Here is a 23,858-nt window from a genome sequence, read left to right as displayed (position 1 = left end):
AAACATGTCTGCTGTAATTTGTATGTATACTGATCATGTCTAAATAACTAAATGTCTGTAATTTTTCTTTGTGGAGCTTTTCTCCCCGGGCCTCTGCTGAAAAAGGGCCTTTTCATCACAGACACCCCCGGTTAACAAATGTAAAATAATAATTACTTTCTGACTTAAACCCTCAATGATTTACCAAAATTTTGCCAAAAAAACCCCCACAATTTTATGAAAAGCAGACCAAAAATTTGAAGCAAAAATCTGGTCAGTCTGTGAAAATCTGTACAGTTGACAGGTATGCCTTGCATACAGAGCAACCTCTGATCCTGCCTTAATGAAAATGCTGCACATTCCTAAGTCAAATGGTACACAATTCAGTTGCTCTAGGGACCTTAACCTACCATGTGACATCAACAGGACTTGCTGGAGAGACAAATATGTGTCCCAGAGGTTGCCTCTACTCTGGAATAAACTTCTAATATAAACTAAACAGAGCCCCTCGTTAACCCTTTTTAAACAGAACTTGGATGACTAGACAGAAAACCACAAATTCACCCCAGGGGTTTCATCCGTGTCCCACTTGGATACAGGCAGTTGGTGCTGATTTAGATCTTCTTATAACACAGACCATACCTCCAGACCCTTAAGGGAACAAAGGTTGAACTTGGCTAAGCCTGTAAGGGCCCTAGGGCCATTAGCCTAGTAACCTCCTATGAACAGTGATCAATATAATGAGCATCTATGGTAGTCAAAAGTTGGGGGGAGAGACAAAGTCATAAGAAAAACTGTAGAGAAGTAAGAATGGTCTCAAAAGAAAGATCAGATGTTCAGTGTAAACACTCCTGTTAAATTCTCTAGATATGAAAAAAACACTGAATAAATAAGTCATAAATATTGACAGCTGGAGAGCTATAAATGCTATTAAGGACATTTATTTATTGACATATGTTTACCAGGCAAGTCCAAATGGACACAGGTGCCCTTTTTCAACAGAGGCCTGGGGAGAAAAGTTCCAAGGTATCACATTTAATGCAATGAATATTTACAATAACATTTTACAACAGTTTCAGTGAATACATAACATAATAGTATAACATTTGTAAATCATTAAATTTACAAGCCTTGTAATAAGACTTTATAGAGTGGTGTATACGATAGGTAGGAGTAATTTAATAAATATAACTGAGTGAGGTATTAGAGCAGATAAACAAGTCTGTTAATAGAGAAGTAACGATGGAACAGTAATTTGGTTGTACTAATTAGCAGAAGGCATATTAGTCTAAGTACTACAATAAAGTGAAGTATTAAAAAGGGTAAGAAGCTTCAGCTATTCAGTGCTTTAAAGGGAGGTATACGAAGGGTGATGAGCGATGTTAGGAGAAGCTACTTCCCAGATGAGAAGCAGGGACAAAGCCAGGAGGCAGAGAGGAAGTCTTTTAGTAATGGTTTGAAAAGATGAAGGTGTGAGACAGACCTGATTGTTATAAGAATTTTATTCCAAGTTCTAGCTATATTACTGGAACAGACATAAAAGTTTTTTTATTAAAATACTTTCACATATTTTCAGAAATTTGACTTTGATGCAAACAGCCCATGACATGCTTAGTATTGAGCTAATGATAAGTTTCGAGAGACTGATGAAACATAAGGCATGCTTTCCCATGTGTGTACTACATATATGTACACACACACACACACACACACACTTGTGTGTGTATTACCTTAAGCAGGATATAATGCAAATGAAGCAAGTTATTTGGTGTAACTTCACTGAATATTATTCTCTTTCTCATAATTTGCATTTCCCCACTGTAATGTAATAATGTGCAATTACATTATGACTTCATATGTAAAAGCATGTAATATGTTCGCACATTTTACCATGTTAATAACTAATCTACAGCTGTACAGTACTGATTGCATTGTACATGCATCTGCAATGTTTTTCCCTGTTTTGTACCATGCTGAATGTTACTGTACATCTGTTATTGTTATGTGGAGCTTTTCTCCCTGGGCCTCCACTGAAAAGGGGTTCTCCTGCCCAGTTGGACTACCTCAGAGTCAACAAAAGTAAAATAAATACTTGTTTGGAATGCACATTTCAGTGAGCCTCAGTGCTTGATGTTCTTCGTCTTCCCTTGCTGCAGTCCTGACTATTGGGTATAGTCCGCGTCCCAGTCGGCCCGAATATCAGAGTATAAGGCTGACGTCGGTCATGGCGCCTTAGACTGACGTCAGTACGTCAGGGTACTAATGCGCATGACCGACGTCATTTCCTCAGTCTTTTGCCGCATGGTCCGATGCAGAAGCAATTTTGCGAGTGCAGGTTGGCGTTCTGAGATTTTCGAAACCGAGTTTCAGACCGAGTACAGAGTTGGCTAAACGTTGGTAACCCGTTTAGAACATTTTGGTTTTTCTTGCCTCAGTATATTACGGATGTCAGAAAAGTGAATAACTGTATTTCTTGGGAAGCAGATACGCATAGGGATTATCATACATTGTGTATACCTTGTTTAGGGCCTGAGCACGACGTTGTTGGTTGCCGCTCTTGTGCTAGATTTAATAAGCGCACTATTAAGATGAGGCTTGATTGTGCTAGGTTAGTGTTTGGGAAGCGAAGCGCAAGGACAAAACAGTGAAGTCTAGGGGTGAGGAGCGGCAGTCCCGGACGTCGGTCCTTTAGAAGGCTCAGGAGCCAGAGGTTTTGCCCGGAGTCTCTATGGAGTGTCAGGCAAGTACTTTACTGTTACAAGAGGTGCCCTCTCAGGAAGTAGGCCAGGCTGAGGGGCTTCTCAGGTAACTGTTCTTCCCTCTCTTCCCAAGGTAGTTAGGGCCTCTCCTTCTGTTTCCAGGGCTTCTTTGAAGGCCAAGTTCAGCTTCTGTAGGGGCTTCTCCTAGCATTTGGCTCTGTGCCTAAGAAACATATGCTTAAAATGGCTGAAGATTTGATTACTCTGATTAGAGGTTCTATGCCCCCACCTGATAAGAGGCCTAGGGTGGAACAGGAGTTTGATAGTTTTGAACAGTGTTCACAGGCTTCAGAGTCTTCTGTGGGAGTCTTGCAAGAGTTTCCTGCTTATTCGATTCTGATGTGGATGATTCCACTCCTTCAGCTTCTCCTCCTGAGGATTTTTCATTTCAGAGACTCTTCACTCCATGAGGGAGCACTTTAAATGGGAAGGCCAAGATTACTCTGACTCCAGAAAAAGGCTTAGGGAATTCTTGTTTTGCCTCAGCATAGGCCCTTAGCTATTCCTCCTGTGTTGAATGTGGTGGAGGATGTTTTGCAGAGGCTTCTCTGAACCCTGATTCCTTGCCTCCTGCTCCTGTTAAGCCTGATAGGTATTATAGGTGCAAGTGCGAAGCTCATAAGTATTTGTTTAAGAGTCCCAGGGCGGACCCAGAAACTGTTTCTCAGGGGCCTAAAGGTGTTAAAGCTTCTGTTGTTAAAAATCCTGTACCCTCTGATAAAGAGGCAAGGGCTTTGGATAGGTGGGGTAAAAGTATACTTCTTCCACTCTAGCCATGAGGTTGAATTGTCAATTTCATATGCTGAAATATCAGAATTATCTCCTTTCACAATTGACATCTAAGGTGGATGCTTTGGCGGAAGGTATTGAGTGTAAAGAATTGCTGGATTTGGTTCATGTGTCTGAACAAGTGGGTAAGCATTCTTTGCAGTGTGGTTTTGATGCTGTTCAGGCCTCCTCGAGGATGGCTGCTACTAGTTCTGTTCTTCGCAGACATGCATGGTTGAAGGATCAGAATTTAGCTGAGCATGTTAAGACCAGGATTTTGGATGCTCCTTTACAGTCTGATGTGTTGTTTGGACCGCCTGTGGAAGCAGTTTTAAAGAAAATGGAGGACAAAGCTAAGTTTATGCAGACTGTTAAAGATTTTTTGCAGGTGCAGCCTCCGAAGTTTAGTAGAAATTGGCCTGCTAAGGGTTGGACATATCCTGCTTATGGTTCCCAGTCTAGGGGTAGATCTAGACGTGGTAGGGGCAGGGCTCAAGGTTCGTTTAGGCCTAGATCAGACAGTTCACCTGCTCAGACTTCTGGTGAGGGCAGGGGTCAGTCCTTTCGTAAGCAGAACCAATGACCTGCCTTTTCAGCTGCCAGTGGACTCTCGTCTGGCAGCTCCTTTGGGAGGAAGATTGTCTCTTTTCAAAGAAAATTGGGATTTAATCACTCAAGACAGATGGGTGCTGGGTATCATTCATCACGGGTACAGATTTTATTTCCACACAATGCCCCTTTCAAAGGCATGCCAGATGTTCCTCCTCCACAAAGAAAAGAGGCTCTCAAGCAAGTTTCTCAGTTACTCCAGATAGGGGCTATTCAGCCAGTCCCTGTGTCAGAAAGGGCTTCGATTTTATTCTCGCCTGTTCCTAGTACCAAAGAAGGGAACACGTGGAGACCAATTTTGGATTTATCTATCCTCAACACTTATCTGGACATTCCCAAGTTCAAGATGTTGACGTTACAGCAACTGTTACCTCTGCTAGGCAAGGATCACTGGATGGTAACTTTGGATCTCAAGGAAGCTTACCTTCATGTGCCCATAAGGCTAAGTTGCAGAAAGTATCTGGTTTCGAACTGGAGATTTTCATTATCAGTTCTCTGCATTGCCCTTTGGCTTATCTACTGCGCCCAGAGTATTCACAAAGGTTCTGGCTCCAGTGATAGCTTACTTCAGGCTTCAAGGCATTCAAATTTATCCTTACTTGGACTGCCTGATTCTGGCTCAAGAAAAGGAACACCTTCTACAGCATCTGGAATATGTCATAGCAGTGCTAAGATGCCTAGGGTATTCTGTGAACGAAATAAAGTCCAGTCTAGTACCCTCTCAAGACATGTGCTTTCTGGGTGTGAGACTGAATACAGCAGCCCAGATGGCCTTTTAACCCGGACAAACAAAAGAGTCTGTCACTTTACTTCCATCAACTATCTCATCAGTCCGTGCTGACTGCAAGGACAGTCCTTCAAGCATTAGGGTTCATGGCATCTTGTATTCTGGTGCTTCCCAATGCCAAACTGCATATGAGGAAGCTGCAATGGTATCTCAAAATGTATGGACACAGCACTGCCAAGATTTGGACACTGTCATTCAAATAATACCTTGCCTTCAAAAGGAATTCTTGTGGTGGGCTCAGGAATGTCACCTAAACAAGGGACTCTCTGTGACCCGGCCAGAGGCGAGTCAGATTTTAACGACAGATGCCTCGGATACTGCTTGGGGAGCTCATCTAAATGGAAAGTGGATACAAGACAAGTGGCCTGCCAGTCTACAGCATCTACATATCAACATGAAGGAGATGTTAGCAGTCCAGTTTGCATTGATGGCGTTCAAGGAGTTACTTCTTCCAGGGCAGGTGTTGATTCTGACAGACAACACAACTGTCATGTGGTACATCAACAAGCAAGGGGAACACATTCTTATCCTCTATGCAGGCAAGCAATGATTTTATGGGAGACTGCGTTAAGCCTGCAACTGACTCTTCAGGCAAGGTTTCTGCCAGGAGCACAGAACTCCTAGCAGATGTATTAAGCAGACAAATCATGGATCCCCACGAGTGGAAACTGGATCTTCATGTATTTCAGAAATTGACAGTGTCATGGGGAACTCCAGACATAGATCTGTTAAACTTCTCCACTAAACCACCAGCTGCCAAAGTATTGCACAAAGGGGTTTCATCACACAGCTTGGAAAGTGGATGCTCTGTCTTTCAGTTGGAAAAACCTTCATGTCTATGCTTTTCCACCTCTACCTCTTCTTCCAAAGGTATTACTAAAGGTCAGACAGGACAGGCCAAGGATGATTTTGATAGCTCCAGATTGGCCTCGGCAACACTGGTACCCACTTCTAAGGAGTCTTGTAAAGAAGCCTCCATGGCCTTTACCTCTGATTCCTCATCTGTTATCTCAGAAGGACGGTCATCTGCTCAATGTCAAGATTCAATCTCTCCATCTCACAGCTTGGCATATTCTGTGTTGAATCATGGAAGGTCTCAGCTTCCTCAACAAGTTTTAAATGTGATTATGGAAGCTAGAAGGCCTAGTACTAGGAGAGTGCGAGAAAAATGGAAGAGATTTTATTTTGGTGTACAGCAAAGAATTTGGAGATTTCAGAGCCTAATTTGAGTGTGGCTCTTCAATATCTTACTGAGTTATTGGACAAAGGTTTGTCTTTCTCTTCCATAAAGATTCATGCTGCAGCAATTTCAGCTCACTATGATTGTGACCCACCTTTGATTCGCATCCTTTGCTCAAGCAGTTTCTTAGAGGGCAAAGAATATAAGACCCCCATTAGAGCTCCTACTCCTGCTTGGGATCTCAATTTTGTGTTGGAAAAACTTACTCTACAACCTTTTGAGCCGGCAGCTACTGCTGAATTGAAATATTTGTCATGGTAGGCGGCTTTTCTGTTGGCTATTACTTCTGCAAGAAGGGTGTCTGAGTTGCAGGGCCTTATGGCACTAGAGCCCTTTTCGATTTTCCATAAGGACAGGGTATCATTACGTACTAATCCTTCCTTTATGCCTAAGGTGGTTTCTAGTGTGGCTTTAAACCAAACTATTCATTTGCTACGTTTTTGCAGATCCTCAAAATAAAGGGGAAAAGATTTTGCACACTTTAGATGTACACAGGCAATTGCGTTATTATTTGAGCAGGACTAAAGATTTTAGACAGTCTCAGCAGTTACTTGTTTCTTTTGCTTTAAGTTCACAGGGCAAACCTGTGTCAAAACAAACTATTTCTAGGTGGATTGGCTTTTGCATTGCATTTTGTTATTCCCATCATGGCAAAGAGGTTCCAGTTGGGATTAGGCCTCATTCCACTAGGGCTACTGCCACTTCTACAGCATTTCTAAGGGGGGTGGCAACTAAGGATATTCTGGAAGCAGCTACTTGGAGTTCAGTGCATACTTTCTCTAGGCATTATCACCTGCCTATATACTCTAAGTCTAGAGCTGGTTTTGCCACAGCTGTTTTACAAGGCATGTTGTCAGCTCCTGCTACTTTATAATTTGCCAGCCTCCCTTACCTCTGCTTTGGGATTCTACCCAATAGTCAGGACTGCAGCAAGGGAAGACGAAGAACATAGTACAGTTTTGTACCTACCATAAATGTAGATGTTCGAGGATTCCCTTGCTGCAGTCAATTTACCCTCCCTCCTTCCCTCTGTGTTTCAGGGTGGTTGTGTAGGTGCCTTTACATGCTTATATTTTTTGTATATATATTACTGTATATATTGTACATGTTTATTGGTGCAGGTTGTTTTTGGGACTTGTCTTTTTGGGTCTTCTGACATCTGGGGCAAGAAAAGACTGAGGAAATGTCGTTGGTCATGCGCATTAGTACCCTGACGGACTGCCGTCAGTCTACATGACCGGCGTCAGCCTATCTCTGATATTGGCCGACTGGGACGCGGACTATACCCAATAGTCAGGACTGCAGCAAGGGAATCCTCGAACATCTACATTTATGGTAGGTACAAAACTGTACTTTTCATCTGCTGGCTTGCTATCTAGAACTACAGGAATAAAGCTGGAGGTCATGGATAATGTGAAAATGTTGGGTGGTGGTCTGCAAAGCTGGAGGTCACGGATAATGTGAAAATCTTGGTGGTCTGCAAACCTGGAGGTCATGGATAATGTGAAAATCTTGGTGGTGGTCTGCAAAGCTGGAGGTCATGGATAATGAGAAAATCTTGGTGGTGGTCTGCAACCTGGAGGTCATGGATAATGTGAAAATCTTGGTGGTGGTCTGCAAAGCTGGAGGTCATAGATAATGTGAAAATCTTGGTGGTGGTCTGCAAAGCTGGAGGTCATGGATAATGTGAAAATCTTGGTGGTGGTCCACAAAGCTGGATGTCATGGATAATGTGAAAATATCACCATGGTGGTGCAGCGGTTAGTGTTGTCGCCTCACAGCAAGAGGTTCTCCCATTCAATTCTCGGCTGGAGCGCCTTCTGTGTGGAGTCTGCATGTCCTCCCCTTGGTTGAGTGACGTTAAAGACGAGCAGGTAGGAGCGTGTGTGAATGGGCATGCCTACTTTGAAGGTTGGGCGTCGGGCTGGCAACTCGGCACCGTAAAAATCCACTGCCAATCATTAGCGGATGGGAGTTCCACTGTGGCGACCCCTAACCGGGAAAAGCCAAAAGACTTTTTTATGGATAATGTGAAAATCTTGGTGGTGGTCTGCAAAGCTGGAGGTCACAGATAATGTGAAAATCTTGGTGGTGGTCTGCAAAACTGGAGGTCATGAATAATGTGAAAATCTTGGTGGTGGTCTGCAAAGCTGGAGGTCATGGATAATGTGAAAATCTTGGTGGTGGTCTGCAAAGCTGGAGGTCATGGATAATGTGAAAATCTTGGTGGTGGTCTGCAAAGCTGGAGGTCATGGATAATGTGAAAATCTTGGTGGTGGTCTGCAAAGCTGGAGGTCATGGATAATGTGAAAAGTCTGGTGCTGTTCTGCAAACCTGGAGATCACAGATAATATGAAAATCTTGGTGGTGGCCTGCAAAGCTGAAGGTCACAGATAATGAGAAAATCTTGGTGGTGGTCTGCAAACCTGGAGGTCATGGGTAATGAGAAAATCTTGTGGTGGTCTGCAAAGCTGGAGGTCACGGATAATGTGAAAATCTTGGTGGTGGTCTGCAAACCTGGAGGTCATGGATAATGTGAAAATCTTGGTGGTGGTCTGCAAACCTGGAGGTCATGGATAATGTGAAAATCTTGGTGGTGGTCTGCAAAGCTAGAGGTCATGGATAATGTGAAAATCTTGGTGTTGGTCTGCAAAGCTGGAGGTCACAGATAATGTGAAAATCTTGGTAGTGGTCTGCAAAGCTGGAGGTCACGGATAATGTCAAAATCTTGGTGGTCTGCAAATCTGGAGGTCATGGATAATGTGAAAATCTTGGTGGTGGTCTGCAAAGCTGGAGGTCATGGATAATGAGAAAATCTTGGTGGTGGTCTGCAAACCTGGAGGTCATGGATAATGTGAAAATCTTGGTGGTGGTCTGCAAAGCTGGAGGTCATAGATAATGTGAAAATCTTGGTGGTGGTCTGCAAAGCTGGAGGTCATGGATAATGTGAAAATCTTGGTGGTGGTCCACAAAGCTGGATGTCATGGATAATGTGAAAATATCACCATGGTGGTGCAGCGGTTAGTGTTGTCGCCTCACAGCAAGAGGTTCTCCCATTCAATTCTCGGCTGGAGCGCCTTCTGTGTGGAGTCTGCATGTCCTCCCCTTGGTTGAGTGACGTTAAAGACAAGCAGGTAGGAGCGTGTGTGAATGGGCATGCCTTCTTTGAAGGTTGGGCGTCGGGCTGGCAACTCGGCACTGTAAAAATCCACTGCCAATCATTAGCGGATGGGAGTTCCACTGTGGCGACCCCTAACCGGGAAATGCCAAAAGACTTTTTTATGGATAATGTGAAAATCTTGGTGGTGGTCTGCAAAGCTGGAGGTCACAGATAATGTGAAAATCTTGGTGGTGGTCTGCAAAACTGGAGGTCATGAATAATGTGAAAATCTTGGTGGTGGTCTGCAAAGCTGGAGGTCATGGATAATGTGAAAATCTTGGTGGTGGTCTGCAAAGCTGGAGGTCATGGATAATGTGAAAATCTTGGTGGTGGTCTGCAAAGCTGGAGGTCATGGATAATGTGAAAATCTTGGTGGTGGTCTGCAAAGCTGGAGGTCATGGATAATGTGAAAAGTCTGGTGCTGTTCTGCAAACCAGGAGATCACAGATATTATGAAAATCTTGGTGGTGGCCTGCAAAGCTGAAGGTCACAGATAATGAGAAAATCTTGGTGGTGGTCTGCAAACCTGGAGGTCATGGGTAATGAGAAAATCTTGTGGTGGTCTGCAAAGCTGGAGGTCACGGATAATGTGAAAATCTTGGTGGTGGTCTGCAAACCTGGAGGTCATGGATAATGTGAAAATCTTGGTGGTGGTCTGCAAACCTGGAGGTCATGGATAATGTGAAAATCTTGGTGGTGGTCTGCAAAGCTAGAGGTCATGGATAATGTGAAAATCTTGGTGTTGGTCTGCAAAGCTGGAGGTCACAGATAATGTGAAAATCTTGGTGGTGGTCTGCAAGGCTGGAGGTCATGGATAATGTCAAAATCTTGGTGTTGGTCTGCAAAGCTGGAGGTCACGGATAATGTGAAAATCTTGGTGGTGGTCTGCAAAGCTGGAGGTCACGGATAGAAAATCTTGGTGCTGTTCTGCAAAGCTGGAGGTCATGGATAATGTGACAATCTTGGTGGCGGTCTGCACGACAGGCTTGTTATCTACTTTCAGGTGGTCATGTTCTGATTTTTGGAACACTGTCTATATTAAACCCTTTCTCTCCCAGGTTTTTCAGTAGCCGTGCATGTCATGGTCTTTGCCCATCTTGGTTACTGTAACGCCCTGTATTGTGTGTGGCCTGCCAAACACTGAACTTGACAGACTGCACCTGCTGCAAGACTATTCAACCTGCTTACTTACAAGGCCTGTGAGTTACCACCATATAACATGTTTTAGGGAATCTGCACCGTTGCCAATCCAGTTTCATATTTTTCTCATAGATACTCCCACGTACCCCCCCCCACCTAATGACCATCAAGCCTCCTCCTAATGAACTTGAGTTCATTAGTTTCCTAGCAAAGTAAACTCCTGAGACCCACTACAGCAACAGTCTTCGGTAGGGGCCATCATCCAGGGAAACACTGAAGTTTTGGGCTCTCGCTAGCATCCCAGCAATGACAGCGGTTTTATTTAAATTCCTAGCCCTACCCATGGGTGACAGCACTGGATACTCCGCATAATCAAGGAGATTGATAATGCCCTCCTATAATGCACAATATTGAGGTGGCTTGGTGAGACGTAAGCTTGCACACAGGATTCCCAGTGCAATGCTGCCCTCCTTTGAGGAATTGTGAGTACATATGTCTTGTTCTGCCCCATCCTCTACCCCACCATAGACATATCCATCTTCTCCTTTCAGCACCATCAAAAACACGAGCTATTAATTAAAAATAGGTCACTTAGGCTGCTGACAAGACTTTATTCTTCTATGAAACAGTGCTGGCAATTCAATTTCATATCAGTTTTAAAGCTGGTCCCCGCCCTCTTATCTAAAGGAACTACTGTTCCCTTACCGCTTTACTGTGCCTTCACTTTCGACCTTCTTGGCTTTTGTGGAAGTTGTAAGAGTGCAGCTACAGACATGTGGTGTTCGTTCTTTTTGCTACCATCGACCATGTCTGTGTAACCTCCTTCCCATAATGAGTAAGGGAACCCCCTATGGTAAGCACCTTTAGAAGACCCCTAACAGCTCCCCTTGCCATGTGTAGTCGATGCTCTACATGTGGAGTATAACATTACCGTCTAGTTATTACACAATCTGCTTTCGGAAGGCTTTGTATTCTTCTTTTACTTGATCTGGTGTAAAGATGATTAACTAGCACCTTAATAAACCATGCACACTTTTTGCAGAAGTAAATGTTCTGTAATATCACAATCAATCTGGCTAGGTTACACGTTAATAAAATGTTTCCTATTGATAAAGTCCAATCACCCTAAAATGATTTAACAATTTTAATTAGAATCTTGTGTAGACATGGTAACAGCAGTAAAACTGGTAACAATTTGAAATGTCAGAACGCACTATGAGGAGTCCTGAAACACAGAGACTGAATGGATGAAAGAGCTGACTTAGATATACAAAGTCCAAGATTCCCTTTCTCAGAATATTCCCTTTTCTCTGAGGTATGGCAATCTCAGTGTTGGTATATACGTTTAGGGGGTCAAGGGGTGCACTGGGGACTTGTCCCCCTGCAAAAGACGTGTAAAGCAGAAGAGTAATTTTCAAGATTCGCTCATCTGTGTTTTTGGTCTTTTTTTCAGCTTGTCAGCACTTGGCATTTCTTTTTTTTCAAAAAACTTTTTTTATTTTGAGTTTTCAAACAAAGACCAAACAGCATCAACAATGTATTAATACACTGGGTTGAGAATTAAAGGTGACCTGTATTTATACATCAACATGATTTAGAATTGTACAAAAGTGCTATCCTTTATCGCGCTTACCCCGTTATTGAGAAATCTTATCATTACCGATCTATATAAATGCTGAAGGTATAACTTTGTGCATAAATGTCTGTGTCTTTATGATAATGTGGGTGGATTAAGCTAGGAGAATGTTAAATATCTTTTCCCATATTTTTAGTTTCTTAACAGTGTTATTTTTTGCATCAATTACCCATTTATGAGCTAGCATGCGTGTTTAATTGCCATCTTTTTATATTTGGTCCAACTGATGTTCATTCTGTCCCTCCATTTGAATGCTATGTATAGTTTCATTAATAGGAATAATGTGATATGTATGGTCGCTTGCTTATGAGATATTCCAGGGGGGGGGGGTGTGAAGTAGTGTATATTCCCATGTAAGAGTTGCTTTTTCATAGCCTAGTTTTTGTAGTTGGACTTTAATGAGTTCCATAATTTAAATATGCATTTGCAAGTCCAAAACATATGAGTTAGATCTGCTTCCTTTGACCTACAATATGGACAGTTTGGTGAATTAGAAGAATTAAATTTGTGTAATACTGAGGGGGGGTAAGATATGCATTGTTGTTGATCATGAGTTGTGTGCAAGTTAACTTTTTCAAAGGCAATGCTTCTTGTGTTAATGTTAAAGCTTCATTTGATTGTTGTTTGATGAGTTACTTTTAAGCCAGTAGTTAGAAATAAGTGGAATTTGATCTCTGCTATGTACGGGTTGGATATCACCTTTTTCCAGATAGCATTGTGTTCCATTGAGTTTCACAATTGGTTATATCCACCTTATTTAATTTGGTGTTTTGAAGGTGTTTGGAACATATTTCTCTAATTTGTCTCAAGATAATTGTGTACGATTTTGGTAAATTAAGTTGAGATCTCAAGTCTGTAATTGTATAGTTGTGTTAAGGGTAGTGGTTACAAAAGGAAGAGCTCTAGGACGAATTTCTAGAGATTTGATATAGCTGTGATATATTTTCAGCCAGATAGGAGACCATTTGTTGGTTAAAGGGTACATTATGCTATCTTTAGTATTCAGCTACTATTGATAAATGTATAGGGAGCCATGAAACAATTGTGAATGATTTTGCAGCTGAAAAACTTCTAGTTGCATTCTTACAGTGCAAATGCCAAACTAAAATCTGAGCTGGGGAAGGATTCACACAACATATATAGTTCAAGTACAATATTCACATTCACATGTGCACCAGCAATCCTCCTACTGGGTAAACTTTAAGTAACTAAAGCATTATAAGAACAGAACCTTGGTTTATGTATGGTACCTTTAACCACTTACAAATGAATGCCACTATATACATAGTGTTAAACTTGAAGGTAAAAGTAATATCTGAACACATCAGTTGATATGCTAACTTACCAGATTCAGCAAGCTTAAGCTCACAATCTTGATAGTCGAACATCTCAACAGTAAGCTGGAAGCTAAGAGAGAAGAAATAAAAATGAAATGAATGGAAGACAACAGGTGAACATCCATCGCACAGGTATGCCACACCATTTGTTTTCTTCTTTTATTTATTTATTTATTTACATGGATTGCATTTCATCTCTTGCTCTACTGCTGACTAAATATATCCCTACCAAGCCAACAACACATTAGCCTTCATATGTGGACGTCCTTACAGGAAGCTTACCTAAACATCAGAGACCTCCGAAACACAAAAAGAAGCATGCTTCACATAAATACATCCTCTGCAGAACATAGTACACATAATATATCGCACATCAGTGTCTCACCAGTCAAGCCCCTAGGGCATAACACAAAAACAAACATCTTAGTCATAAGTGACTCAATTGGGAGACGCACACATGTTCTTCTCACCAGGTTGGATAAGGGAAAGGTCATGGTCAGCTGTCTGTCAGGTGCCAGGATCTGCCACATAGGATCATAGGGGATTACTAGACTAATGGCCCTTTGGCCCTTACAAGTCGAACCAAGAGGTTATTATCAAAAAGAAATCTCAGTCGGCACCTGTTGCCCCTGTCAATGAGGGATACAGGTGGAACCCCTGGAACAAACTTGTGGTTTTCCATCCACTCATCAAGGCTATGCTCGAAGAGGGTTAAGCTAGGTGCTCTGTTTGATGTGTATGGGAATTCTATTCCAGAGACAGGACAGCCTCTGGGAGACGAACCTGTCTCTCCAGCAGGTTTTGTTGAAGTCGCATATTAGATGCGGGCCTTTTGAGCGGGTAATGCATGCAGAGTTAGACTTATGGATATGGAGCATCTCTAGTAGGGCAGAGTTTGAGATTGCCTTGTAGGCGAGACACAGATCACACCTGAGCAAGCTATACGATATCGAGTAGAGTGGTCGTGATTTGAGCTCGTCTGCATAAGACAGGTGTTGGAGGCCATGGATTCTCTTTAGGAGGTATTTCAGTGGCCTTTCCAGCTGGTGCAGATGTTTGGACAGGTACATACCAAACATGGAGTTATACTCAATTATGGGTCTAATGAGGGAGGAGTACAGAGAGGTAATAACCTTCTTTTTTTCTGGATGCAATCCCTTTACTTATGAGATGAACCAAGTAAAAGGCTTTTCTGTCCACTGTCGCTACATGATGGTTGAATGTGAGGTTATCTACCTGAGTGCCCAGGTCTCTCACCAAAGGTTGAGTGCTTAGGGAGTTGGCATTGATGTGGTAATCAGTATAGGTTATGTTTTTGCTGAATGGTATGACAATACATTTTTTTGTATTTAGCTTGAGGCCATGACTTTGGCACCAGACATTAGTTGCTGTGAGACCCTCTTTCACTATGTTAACATCATCTGGGGAATCAATGACAACACCCAACTTACAGTCGTCCAGAAACTTGGTCAGCCACAGGCCTTTTGTCTTTGCCTGAACCTCTGAGAAGTAGATGCCACACAGTAGGGGTCCCAGGACAGATCCCTGGAGAACTCCACTAGTGACAGGTCTGCTATCGGAGGTGGAAGTGCCCATTTTGACTTTGAGGGTCCTGTCTGTAAGGCAGCTGGTCACCCACTATATGAGAGGGATTTACACCAAGTTGTGTTAGCTTTCTGAGGATGCCCGGGTCGAGGAGTGTGCCAAAGGCGTTGGCCAAGTCAAGATAAGCTGTATGCACGGACTTTCCCTCATCCAGGTCCTTGGTGACAATCTCAAAGAAGTCAACCAGGTTCAACAGGCAAACTGGGTGGGGTCAAGTGCTTGCACATTGCCTATGTCCTTGTTTAGGAGAGACATAATAATATGCTCCATGGCTTTACAGATCAGACTAGCTATGCAGATTGCCTATGTCCTTGTTTATGAGATCCATAATAACTCTATGGCCTTACAGATCAGACTTGTCAAGCTAATGGGGCAATAGTTTCCAGGGTCAATAGTGGCAGAACCTTTGTGTAAGGGGATGACAATGGCAGTTCCCCACTCTGCTGGAATGAAGCCTGTACTTAGGCTATGGTTGAATAAGTTGCTTAATCGCGAAGCCAGTTCTTGGTGCAGAAGGTGCAGAATACATCATGGGATACTATCAGGCCTCATGGAAGCTGTGTTCTTTGCCTTGGATAGGGCCTGTAATACTTTATCTACTGAAATGTGAGGTGCAGGACAAGTATTGGGGATGTCAAAAGGGCCTTTGGGGTGGGACAGGGGTGTGAAGTTTGCTCAAAACCTATCTACTAGCAGGTTGGCTAAGTCAACAGCATCATTTACACTGATCCTGTTAAGTACTAACTCGGAACAAACCTGAGGTTTGTCATGGAGGTTCCTGACATAAATGAACACTTTGTGGTTTCCCTTTGTTTTGGATGCTAGTTTTGATTCATAATTGGCCTTGGAGGTTTTCATTACTGATCTAATTTGCTTGTTGAGGCTAAGAAGGGAGTTTTTCCAATTTGGGATTTGTTCCTTTTTACCTTTGGATAACAGTTTCTTCCTTTTGTTGTAAAGCCTGTTGATAGAGGATGTCCACCAAACATAGGTTCATAGATTAGTACTAGGCTAACTGCCTCTGTGGGTCATTTTAAGCCTAGCCAATTACCCCATGTGAGAATTGAACCCTGCACCTTGTGTCTGTAAGGTGAACACCTTAACCATTATGCCAGCCCCCTCCCTCCAACAACTTTGTGTTTCCTTGAGGAGCAGGTTTTAGTTCTATTGGGTATGGCTGAGTCCATGCAGTTGTACAGGTGCTTGTATACTGGATTGGCGTACTGTTCAGAATAGTTGTCTGCATCCTCTAAGGGGCGGTGGTGTGATGCTACAGATACCCTTCCTTAGGAGGTTGTAGTCAACTTTTGAGAAGTTTTTTAGATTGATTACAGCTTGGGGAGTTGGGGTGGGATAGAAACTTCAAAAGAAACAGTCAGATGATCTGATCTCACCAGGGAAGAGCATACTATGGGAGTGGTGCAATGGTCACCCATGTTGGTGAGAACCAAGTCCAGAATGTTATCTCCCCTTGTGGGGGATGAGACAAGCTGGTCTAGTACATTAGAAGTGCTGAAATCAAGTAATTGTTGAGAAAGTGCATTGGTGCAGGAATAGTTCACCTAGTCTAAGGTGGGGTAGTTGAAGTCACCAAGGCTGTTAGGGGTATTAGGGGGTACCTTGATGGAGTCAAGTAGATCCAAGTAAGAGGAGTGGGTGTCCTGAGTCATAGGGGGTGGTCTATAGCTGGCTATAACTTGTATGGGTGTCCAGCCAACTGTCAGCTGCACCTGAAGTAGTTCCAGTGCATCATGTTGGCAAACCAGTCTGGAGGTGTGCCTGTCCTTAATGAAGATAGAGATTCCACCACCCTTAGTCTTTCTGACCTCATTTTGGGGGTTGAAATGTGTGGAATAATGTATCGCCTGGTAAGGCAGGGGTGCACACATACAACAGGCACTGTTATGACCCACCACAGTTCATGCTGGTGTGAATGACTTGAGACATACCTCACTGGACTATACAAAGAGAGACATGACTGGGCCCTCGGATTATGTGCCTCAGGCAGGTATGTCCCTAGTGACTTGAAACATACCTCATTGGACTATAGAGAGAGACATGACTGGGCCCTCGGATTATGTGCCTCAGGCAGGTGTGTCCCTAGTGACTTGAGACATACCTCATTGGACTATACAGAGAGACATGACTGGGCCCTCGGATTATGTGCCTCAGGCAGGTATGTCCCTAGTGACTTGAGACATACCTCATTGGACTATAGAGAGAGACATGACTGGGCCCTCGGATTATGTGCCTCAGGCAGGTGTGTCCCTAGTGACTTGAGACATACCTCATTGGACTATACAGAGAGACATGACTGGGCCCTCGGATTATGTGCCTCAGGCAGGTATGTCCCTAGTGACTTGAGACATACCTCATTGGACTATACAGAGAGACATGACTGGGCCCTCGGATTATGTGCCTCAGGCAGGTATGTCCCTAGTGACTTGAGACATACCTCATTGGACTATACAGAGAGACATGAATGGGCCCTCGGATTATGTGCCTCAGGCAGGTATGTCCCTAGTGACTTGAGACATACCTCATTGGACTATACAGAGAGACATGACTGGGCCCTCGGATTATGTGCCTCAGGCAGGTGTGTCCCTAGTGACTTGAGACATACCTCATTGGACTATAGAGAGAGACATAACTGGGCCCTCGGATTATGTGCCTCAGGTAGGTGTGTCCCTAGCCTGAAGCAGCATTTTATCTTCACCTGTATACAAACAAACAATGACTGACTTCAACAACTGGCTAAGCTTCTGGTGTCAATCAAAGGGGATCCAGTATCTGTTGGCCTGGGATGACATGGTCTGTCAACCTCAATGCTTTGCCAGAGATGGTCTTCATCTGTCACTCCTGGGATTTTGGTTACTGACTAAGGCTCTTGCCATCCCCATAGTGCCTTTTTTGGGCAATGTCACAAGAACAAAATTCCCGATGTAAAAATAACCTCTAAAAACAACCTCAAAGTTATGCTGCTAAATGCTAGGAGTCTAAACCAGAAACTGCACTCACGGGAAGCAGTCCTCATCCTGGAAGATGATGACATTTCTGCAGTCACTGAGACCTGGTTTAAGGCTGCAGAGAGCATCCCAGCTAAACCAGGTTACATTTCCTTCTACATGTTCAGACTACAAATTGAACATGTGAGAACCAAACGAGGTGTGTATCAATATTCATTAAAGATAAATACAACTCTAAATTGGTTAAACACAATTCCCTTGAATTACTTCAGGTGCAATTGACTGTAGGTAAGACCCTTGTTCAGGTCATTGCCAGCTACAGGACCCCCTCCATGAATCAGGACATCCACTCAGCCTACTTAGATCTACTTGAGTCAATCAAGATTCAACCAAACACCCTGCTTTTGGGTGACTTTGATTACCTGTCCATGGAACGGGTAAATTATGTGTGTTGTAACTCACTTGCCCAAAGGTTCCTAAACTTCGTTAACTCCAATGCCCTGGACCAGCTGGTTGACACACCCACAAGTGGCTCAAACATCCTGTACCTGGTGCTCACCAACATGGGGATTGCTGCACCACCCCCAGTGTGTGATCATCCCTGATGATATCTGACCACAAATCATTCTTGCTACAACTGTAACACAAGACCCTCCCCTTAGCAACAGCTAGACTAAAAACTTCGCCTAGGCCAATTACAACCTTTTACATGACAGCATATATAACTTCATAGCCCCACCTTCCACTGATGGAACAGACACCTACGCAGAGTTACACCATTACTTTACACAAGCACCTGTACACAACTGTACTGACTCTGGCATACCTGATAGAACCACAACAAGACAGTCAAGGAAAAACAAACCTGCCTGGTGGACAACTGACATTAATAGGCTATACAGTAGGAGAAAGAAATTGCTGTCTAAGAGTAGGAAGGAATGGCCTCAAAACTGGAAGCACTCCCTCTTAAACTTAAACAAGCAAACTAACTACAGTTTCCTAAGGATAACCACAAGGTGTTCTTTTAGTTACATCCGTAACCTCAAAGGTAAGGCCCATACTTACGCCGAACTCACGGTTAATGGTACTACATATAGAGAACCTGTGGATATAGCAAACCTGCTGGCTGACAGCTTAAGCAAAAACTTCTCTTCCCTGTCCCCATCACCTATACCCTAAACCATCCCTAACAGCTGTCCCCCCACCTAATATCTCAGAGGAGCATTTCTTAAATGCCCTGTCCAAGGCCAAAAACACAGTCTCTATGGGACCAGACAACATCCCCGGCTGTGTTCTACATGGGTTAAAAGAGGAATTATCATCAACATTGAGCAGGCTTTGCATTCACAGCCTCTATGGAACCAGACAACATCCTGGGCTGTGTTCTACATGGGTTAAAACAGGAATTAGCATCGCCACTGAGCACGCTTTTCAATCATAGCCTCTATGGAACCAGACAACATCCTGGGCTGTGTTCTACATGGGTTAAAACAGGAATTAGCATCGCCACTGAGCAGGCTTTGCATTCACAGCCTCTATGGAACCAGACAACATCCTGGGCTGTGTTCTACATGGGTTAAAACAGGAATTAGCATCGCCACTGAGCACGCTTTTCAATCATAGCCTAAGCACTGGCTTCGTCCCAGCGAAATGGAAACCAGTTACCATCATCCCTTTGCACACAGTGGGTGCATCCAAGGACCCCAGGAGCTATAGACCCACTAGCCTGACCAGCCTTATTTGTAAGGCCATGGAATGAATCATCATGGACCTTATTAACAAAGATAAAGGGAAATCTCCAAATGCTCAACCCCATTCAGTCTGGCTTTGTCAGGGGGAGATGCCGGTTAAACTTGGTGCACTTCTTTGAGACAGTCACCAAAGCCCTAGATGAGGGCAAATCTGTGCATACATTTGACACAATCCCCCATTCAGGCATCATTGATACACTCACCTAGCTGGGTATCAAACCCTATATTGTCAGGTGGGTTGCAAACTGGCTCACTGATAGAACTCATACGGGTCAAACAGGGGACTCCACCTTTTCCAGCAGACCTGTGACCAGTGGTGTTCCTCAAAAATTGGTTCTGGGACCCCTATTGTTTGGAATCTATTTCTCCAAAGTGCAGGCTAAAACTAAAGGACTGTGGCTGACAAAGTTTGCTGATGGGAGTGATCACTGAAACCCCTAGCAATGTCAACATCCTGCAAGAAGGTCTTAGGCAGACTAATGACTGGTGCCAAAGTCACAGTCTTAAACAATGCAAAAAAATGAATAATCACCCCCCTTTGGCAAGGGTGATGTTGCTGCTAACGACCACATCAACAACAATACCCTAAGCACACAGTCAGTGATGAGAGATCTGGGCACAGAGGTTGACAGCAATCTTAACGTCAATCTCCAGGTCTCCATAGTGGTAAGAAGGGCATTTTATATTGCTTGTATCATAAGAAAGGGCATTGCCTCCGGAAAAAGAGAGGTTATAACTCCCCTGTACTCTTCTTTCATCAGACCAATAATAGAGTATGTTCCTTTCCAAACAACTGCAGCAACTGCAGACCACAAAGATTCCTTGCAAAGAAAATACAGGGTCTTCAAGATATGTCTTATGTGAACAGACAGAAATCATTGTTGCTTTACTCTGTCATACAGACTGCTCAGAGGCGACCTGTGCCTTTCATATAGAGCAATCTCTGACTCAGCTTTAATGCAAATGCTGCACATTCGCAAGTCAAATAGCAAACGGGTCACTTGCTCAAAGGACCTTAACCTGGTATGTAATATCAACAGAACTTTACAAAAAAAGCACCTAAACAGGCATCTCCAAGGGTCAGTTTGCAGTGATTTCTCCTGTCCACCTGGTGAATCTGGGCATACTGGGGCAATGCAGCAACTGCCTCATGTACACAGACAACCCTCTCCTCCTACCACCCAACACTACAACCTGCGAGAGATGCACTTACATAGCCAAACTGGAAGCAAAGCTCTCTCCAGCCAAGACTGTGCTAGACAGTCAAAAGGAGAAAGTTAACAGCTGCACTACACCTCAAGCAACACATAGTCCTTCAAAACCCATACATAGCAACACTAAACCCACATATGCGGAGGCCCTAAACATTAACCTGCTCAAGCAACAAGGACCTCCGAACCTGAAACGCAAACACCAGTCACAACCAAAGTGACACATAGCTCAACACCAGTGTGCCACCCAACAACAGCCCCTAAGGTTAGAAAATGTACCCAACACTTTAGTCATAGGCGACTCTATAGTCAGGCACACTGATGTCCCACTCACCAGGCTGAAAAAGGAGAAAATTACAGTCAGCTGCCTGTCGGGTGCCAGGATCCGCCAAATAATGCATGCATTCAGATCACTCCACAACAAGTACAAATACGACTCTGTCATTGTCCATGTTGGAGTGAATCACTTGAGACGCACCTCCCTGGACTACATGAAAAGAGACATGGAAGAGCTCTCAGATCATGTGGCCCAGGCAGGTATGACCTTAGCCCTGAGCAGCATCCTACCTTCGCCCAGAATGATACCACAGTACAAGGACAAAATGATTGACTTCAACAACTGCCTAAGCTTCTGGTGTCATTCAAAGGGGATTAAGTATCTGTCTGCCTGGGACAACATGATCGACAAACCATGATGTTTTGCCAGAGATTGTCTGCACCTGTCAACCCTGGGATTCAGGTTACTGGCTAACTTGCCAACCCTATAGTGCCTCTTTTAGGCAAGGTTCAAAGGACAAAACCACCACCGTAACAGCTACAAGCATGCAAAATCTGAAGGTAATGCTACTCAATGCTAGAAGTCTAAACCTCAAAATGCACTCTCTCGAGGCACTCCTAAACATGGAGAACATCGATATCGGTGCAGTAACTGAGACCTGGTTTAAGGATCCAGAGAGCACCCCTGCAATACTAGGATGCAACTCTTATCACACTTTGCGGGGACCAAACCAAGACCAAAACACTAAAGGTGGAGGAGTGTCCATATTCACCAAGGATATCCACACCTCCAGGCTAGTTGCCCAACACAATGCATCTGAAATTCTCCAGGTGCAACTAACACTAGGTAAGACTACAATCTAAATTGTAGCTTGCTACAGATCCTCCACCATGCCCCAAGATTCTCACTACACCTTTTTAAACATACTGGAAAATATTAAGATACAACCAAATACCCTAATACTGGGTGATTTCAACTAACCTGCCATTAACTGGAAAAACTACTTGGGTACCAACACCTTTTCCCAACGGTTCTTGGAATTCATAAATTCCAATGCCCTGGATCAACTAATTCATTGTCTCACCAGGGGCTCCAATATCCTAGACCTGGTCATTACCAACATGGACCTGGTCACCCAATCATTGGTCAGATCTGACCATAAGCTAATCACCCTTGACATCCACATCCCACCCCTACCTCCCAGTAAGGAAACCTCTGTAAAAAAACTTCTCCAAAGCCAACTTCATGCTACTCAAGTCAGAAGTGACCAACTTCATCTCACCCATGCAGACAGGAGCTGAAAGTTCAACTGCTGAATCCTATACTAAGGCACTGTACAATCACATCCACCCATGCATGAATCGTGAGATCCCAAATAGAATCAAGAAGCTCTCCTCCAAAAAAAGGAAGCCAATCTCGTGGTCCCCCTGCCATAAGCAAACTATACAACAAAAGGAACAACTGTTGCAGAAAAGAGGAAAATCCCAGGATGCAAAAAAACTCCCTTATTAGCCTCAGTAAGAAGCTGAGATCCCTCATAAAATCCTCCAAAGCAAGTTATGAAAATAAAATTGCTGAAGATTCCAAAGACAACCACAAGGCATTCTATAGTTATGTCAAGAATCTAAACGGCAATGCTCAGATCTGCTCTGAGCTACAAAAGAATGGCATTAAATATACTGATCCCAAGGATATTGCCCATCTCCTGGCAGATCGCTTTAGTGCCAATTTTACCCTCCTCTCACCCCGTAAAGGGCCCATCTCAATACAAAAAATTCCCAAATTCCAGTAATCACGGCCACACAGGCAGAAACTGCATTCTCCAAAGCTAAGAATACAGCAACCATGGGACCAGATGTCATCCCGGGCTGTATACTACATGAACTACAAAATAAACTGGCACCTCACCTAAGTGTCATGTTTAATCATAGCCTCACCTCAGGCTTCGTGCCCACTGAGTGGCGAACACCTACGGTTATCCCACTCCACAAAGGGGGATCCACCTTGGATCCCGGGAACTACTGTCCCATCAGTCTGACGAGCCTGATCTGCAAGGGCATGGAACACATTATCATGTAACTTATAAACAAAGACATTGGCAACCTTCAAACACTGGACCCCACCCAGTTTGGGTTCGTGAAGGGCCGATATTGTCTCCTGAACCTGATTGGCTTCTTCGAATAAGTCTCCAGAGCTGTGGACGAGGGTAAGGAGGTCCACACAGCCTATCTGGACCTCACCAAGGCCTTTGACACCATCCCCCACTCTGGAATCCTACATAAGCTTACTAAGCTGGGCATAAATCCCTCCATCACTTGATGGGTTGCCAACTAGCTTACTGACCGAACCAAGACTGTAAAAGTAGCCGACTCCAAATCCAGCTCCAGACAGGTGACACGTGGAGTACCTCAGGGTTCAGTCCTGGGATCACTCTTGTTTGGCATCTACTTCTCTGAAGTACAGGCCAACACTAAGGGACTCTGGCTAACAAAGTTTGCAGATGACTGCAAACTGGGAGCCATTATTGAATCCCCAAATGATGTGCATATTCTACAAAATGGCCTTACATAAACAGATGCTTGGTGCCAGAGCCATGGGCTCAAGCTTAATGCCAAAAATGTATAGTTATACCC

The 23,858-nt window shown here is 43.7% G+C and overlaps 1 protein-coding gene across 2 annotated transcripts in view; it reads right to left on the bottom strand.

Moving 5' to 3' along the window:
* Positions 1-23,858, bottom strand: part of HIP1R (huntingtin interacting protein 1 related) — a 2,955,354-nt gene that overhangs the window by 1,836,736 nt on the left and 1,094,760 nt on the right. For both annotated transcript variants that reach the window (XM_044068914.1, XM_044068915.1), the window contains exon 7: positions 13,424-13,485. In XM_044068914.1, the coding sequence (XP_043924849.1) occupies positions 13,424-13,485 (62 nt within the window). The remainder of the gene's footprint in view (positions 1-13,423; positions 13,486-23,858) is intronic.

The sequence above is a fragment of the Protopterus annectens genome, chromosome 4.part0 (assembly GCF_019279795.1).
Source record: "Protopterus annectens isolate FY-2018-M chromosome 4.part0, PAN1.0, whole genome shotgun sequence".
In the NCBI taxonomy this organism is placed as follows: domain Eukaryota; kingdom Metazoa; phylum Chordata; order Ceratodontiformes; family Protopteridae; genus Protopterus; species Protopterus annectens.
Note: the sequence above shows the minus strand (reverse complement) of the source record. Positions and strands in the feature narration are given on the sequence as shown.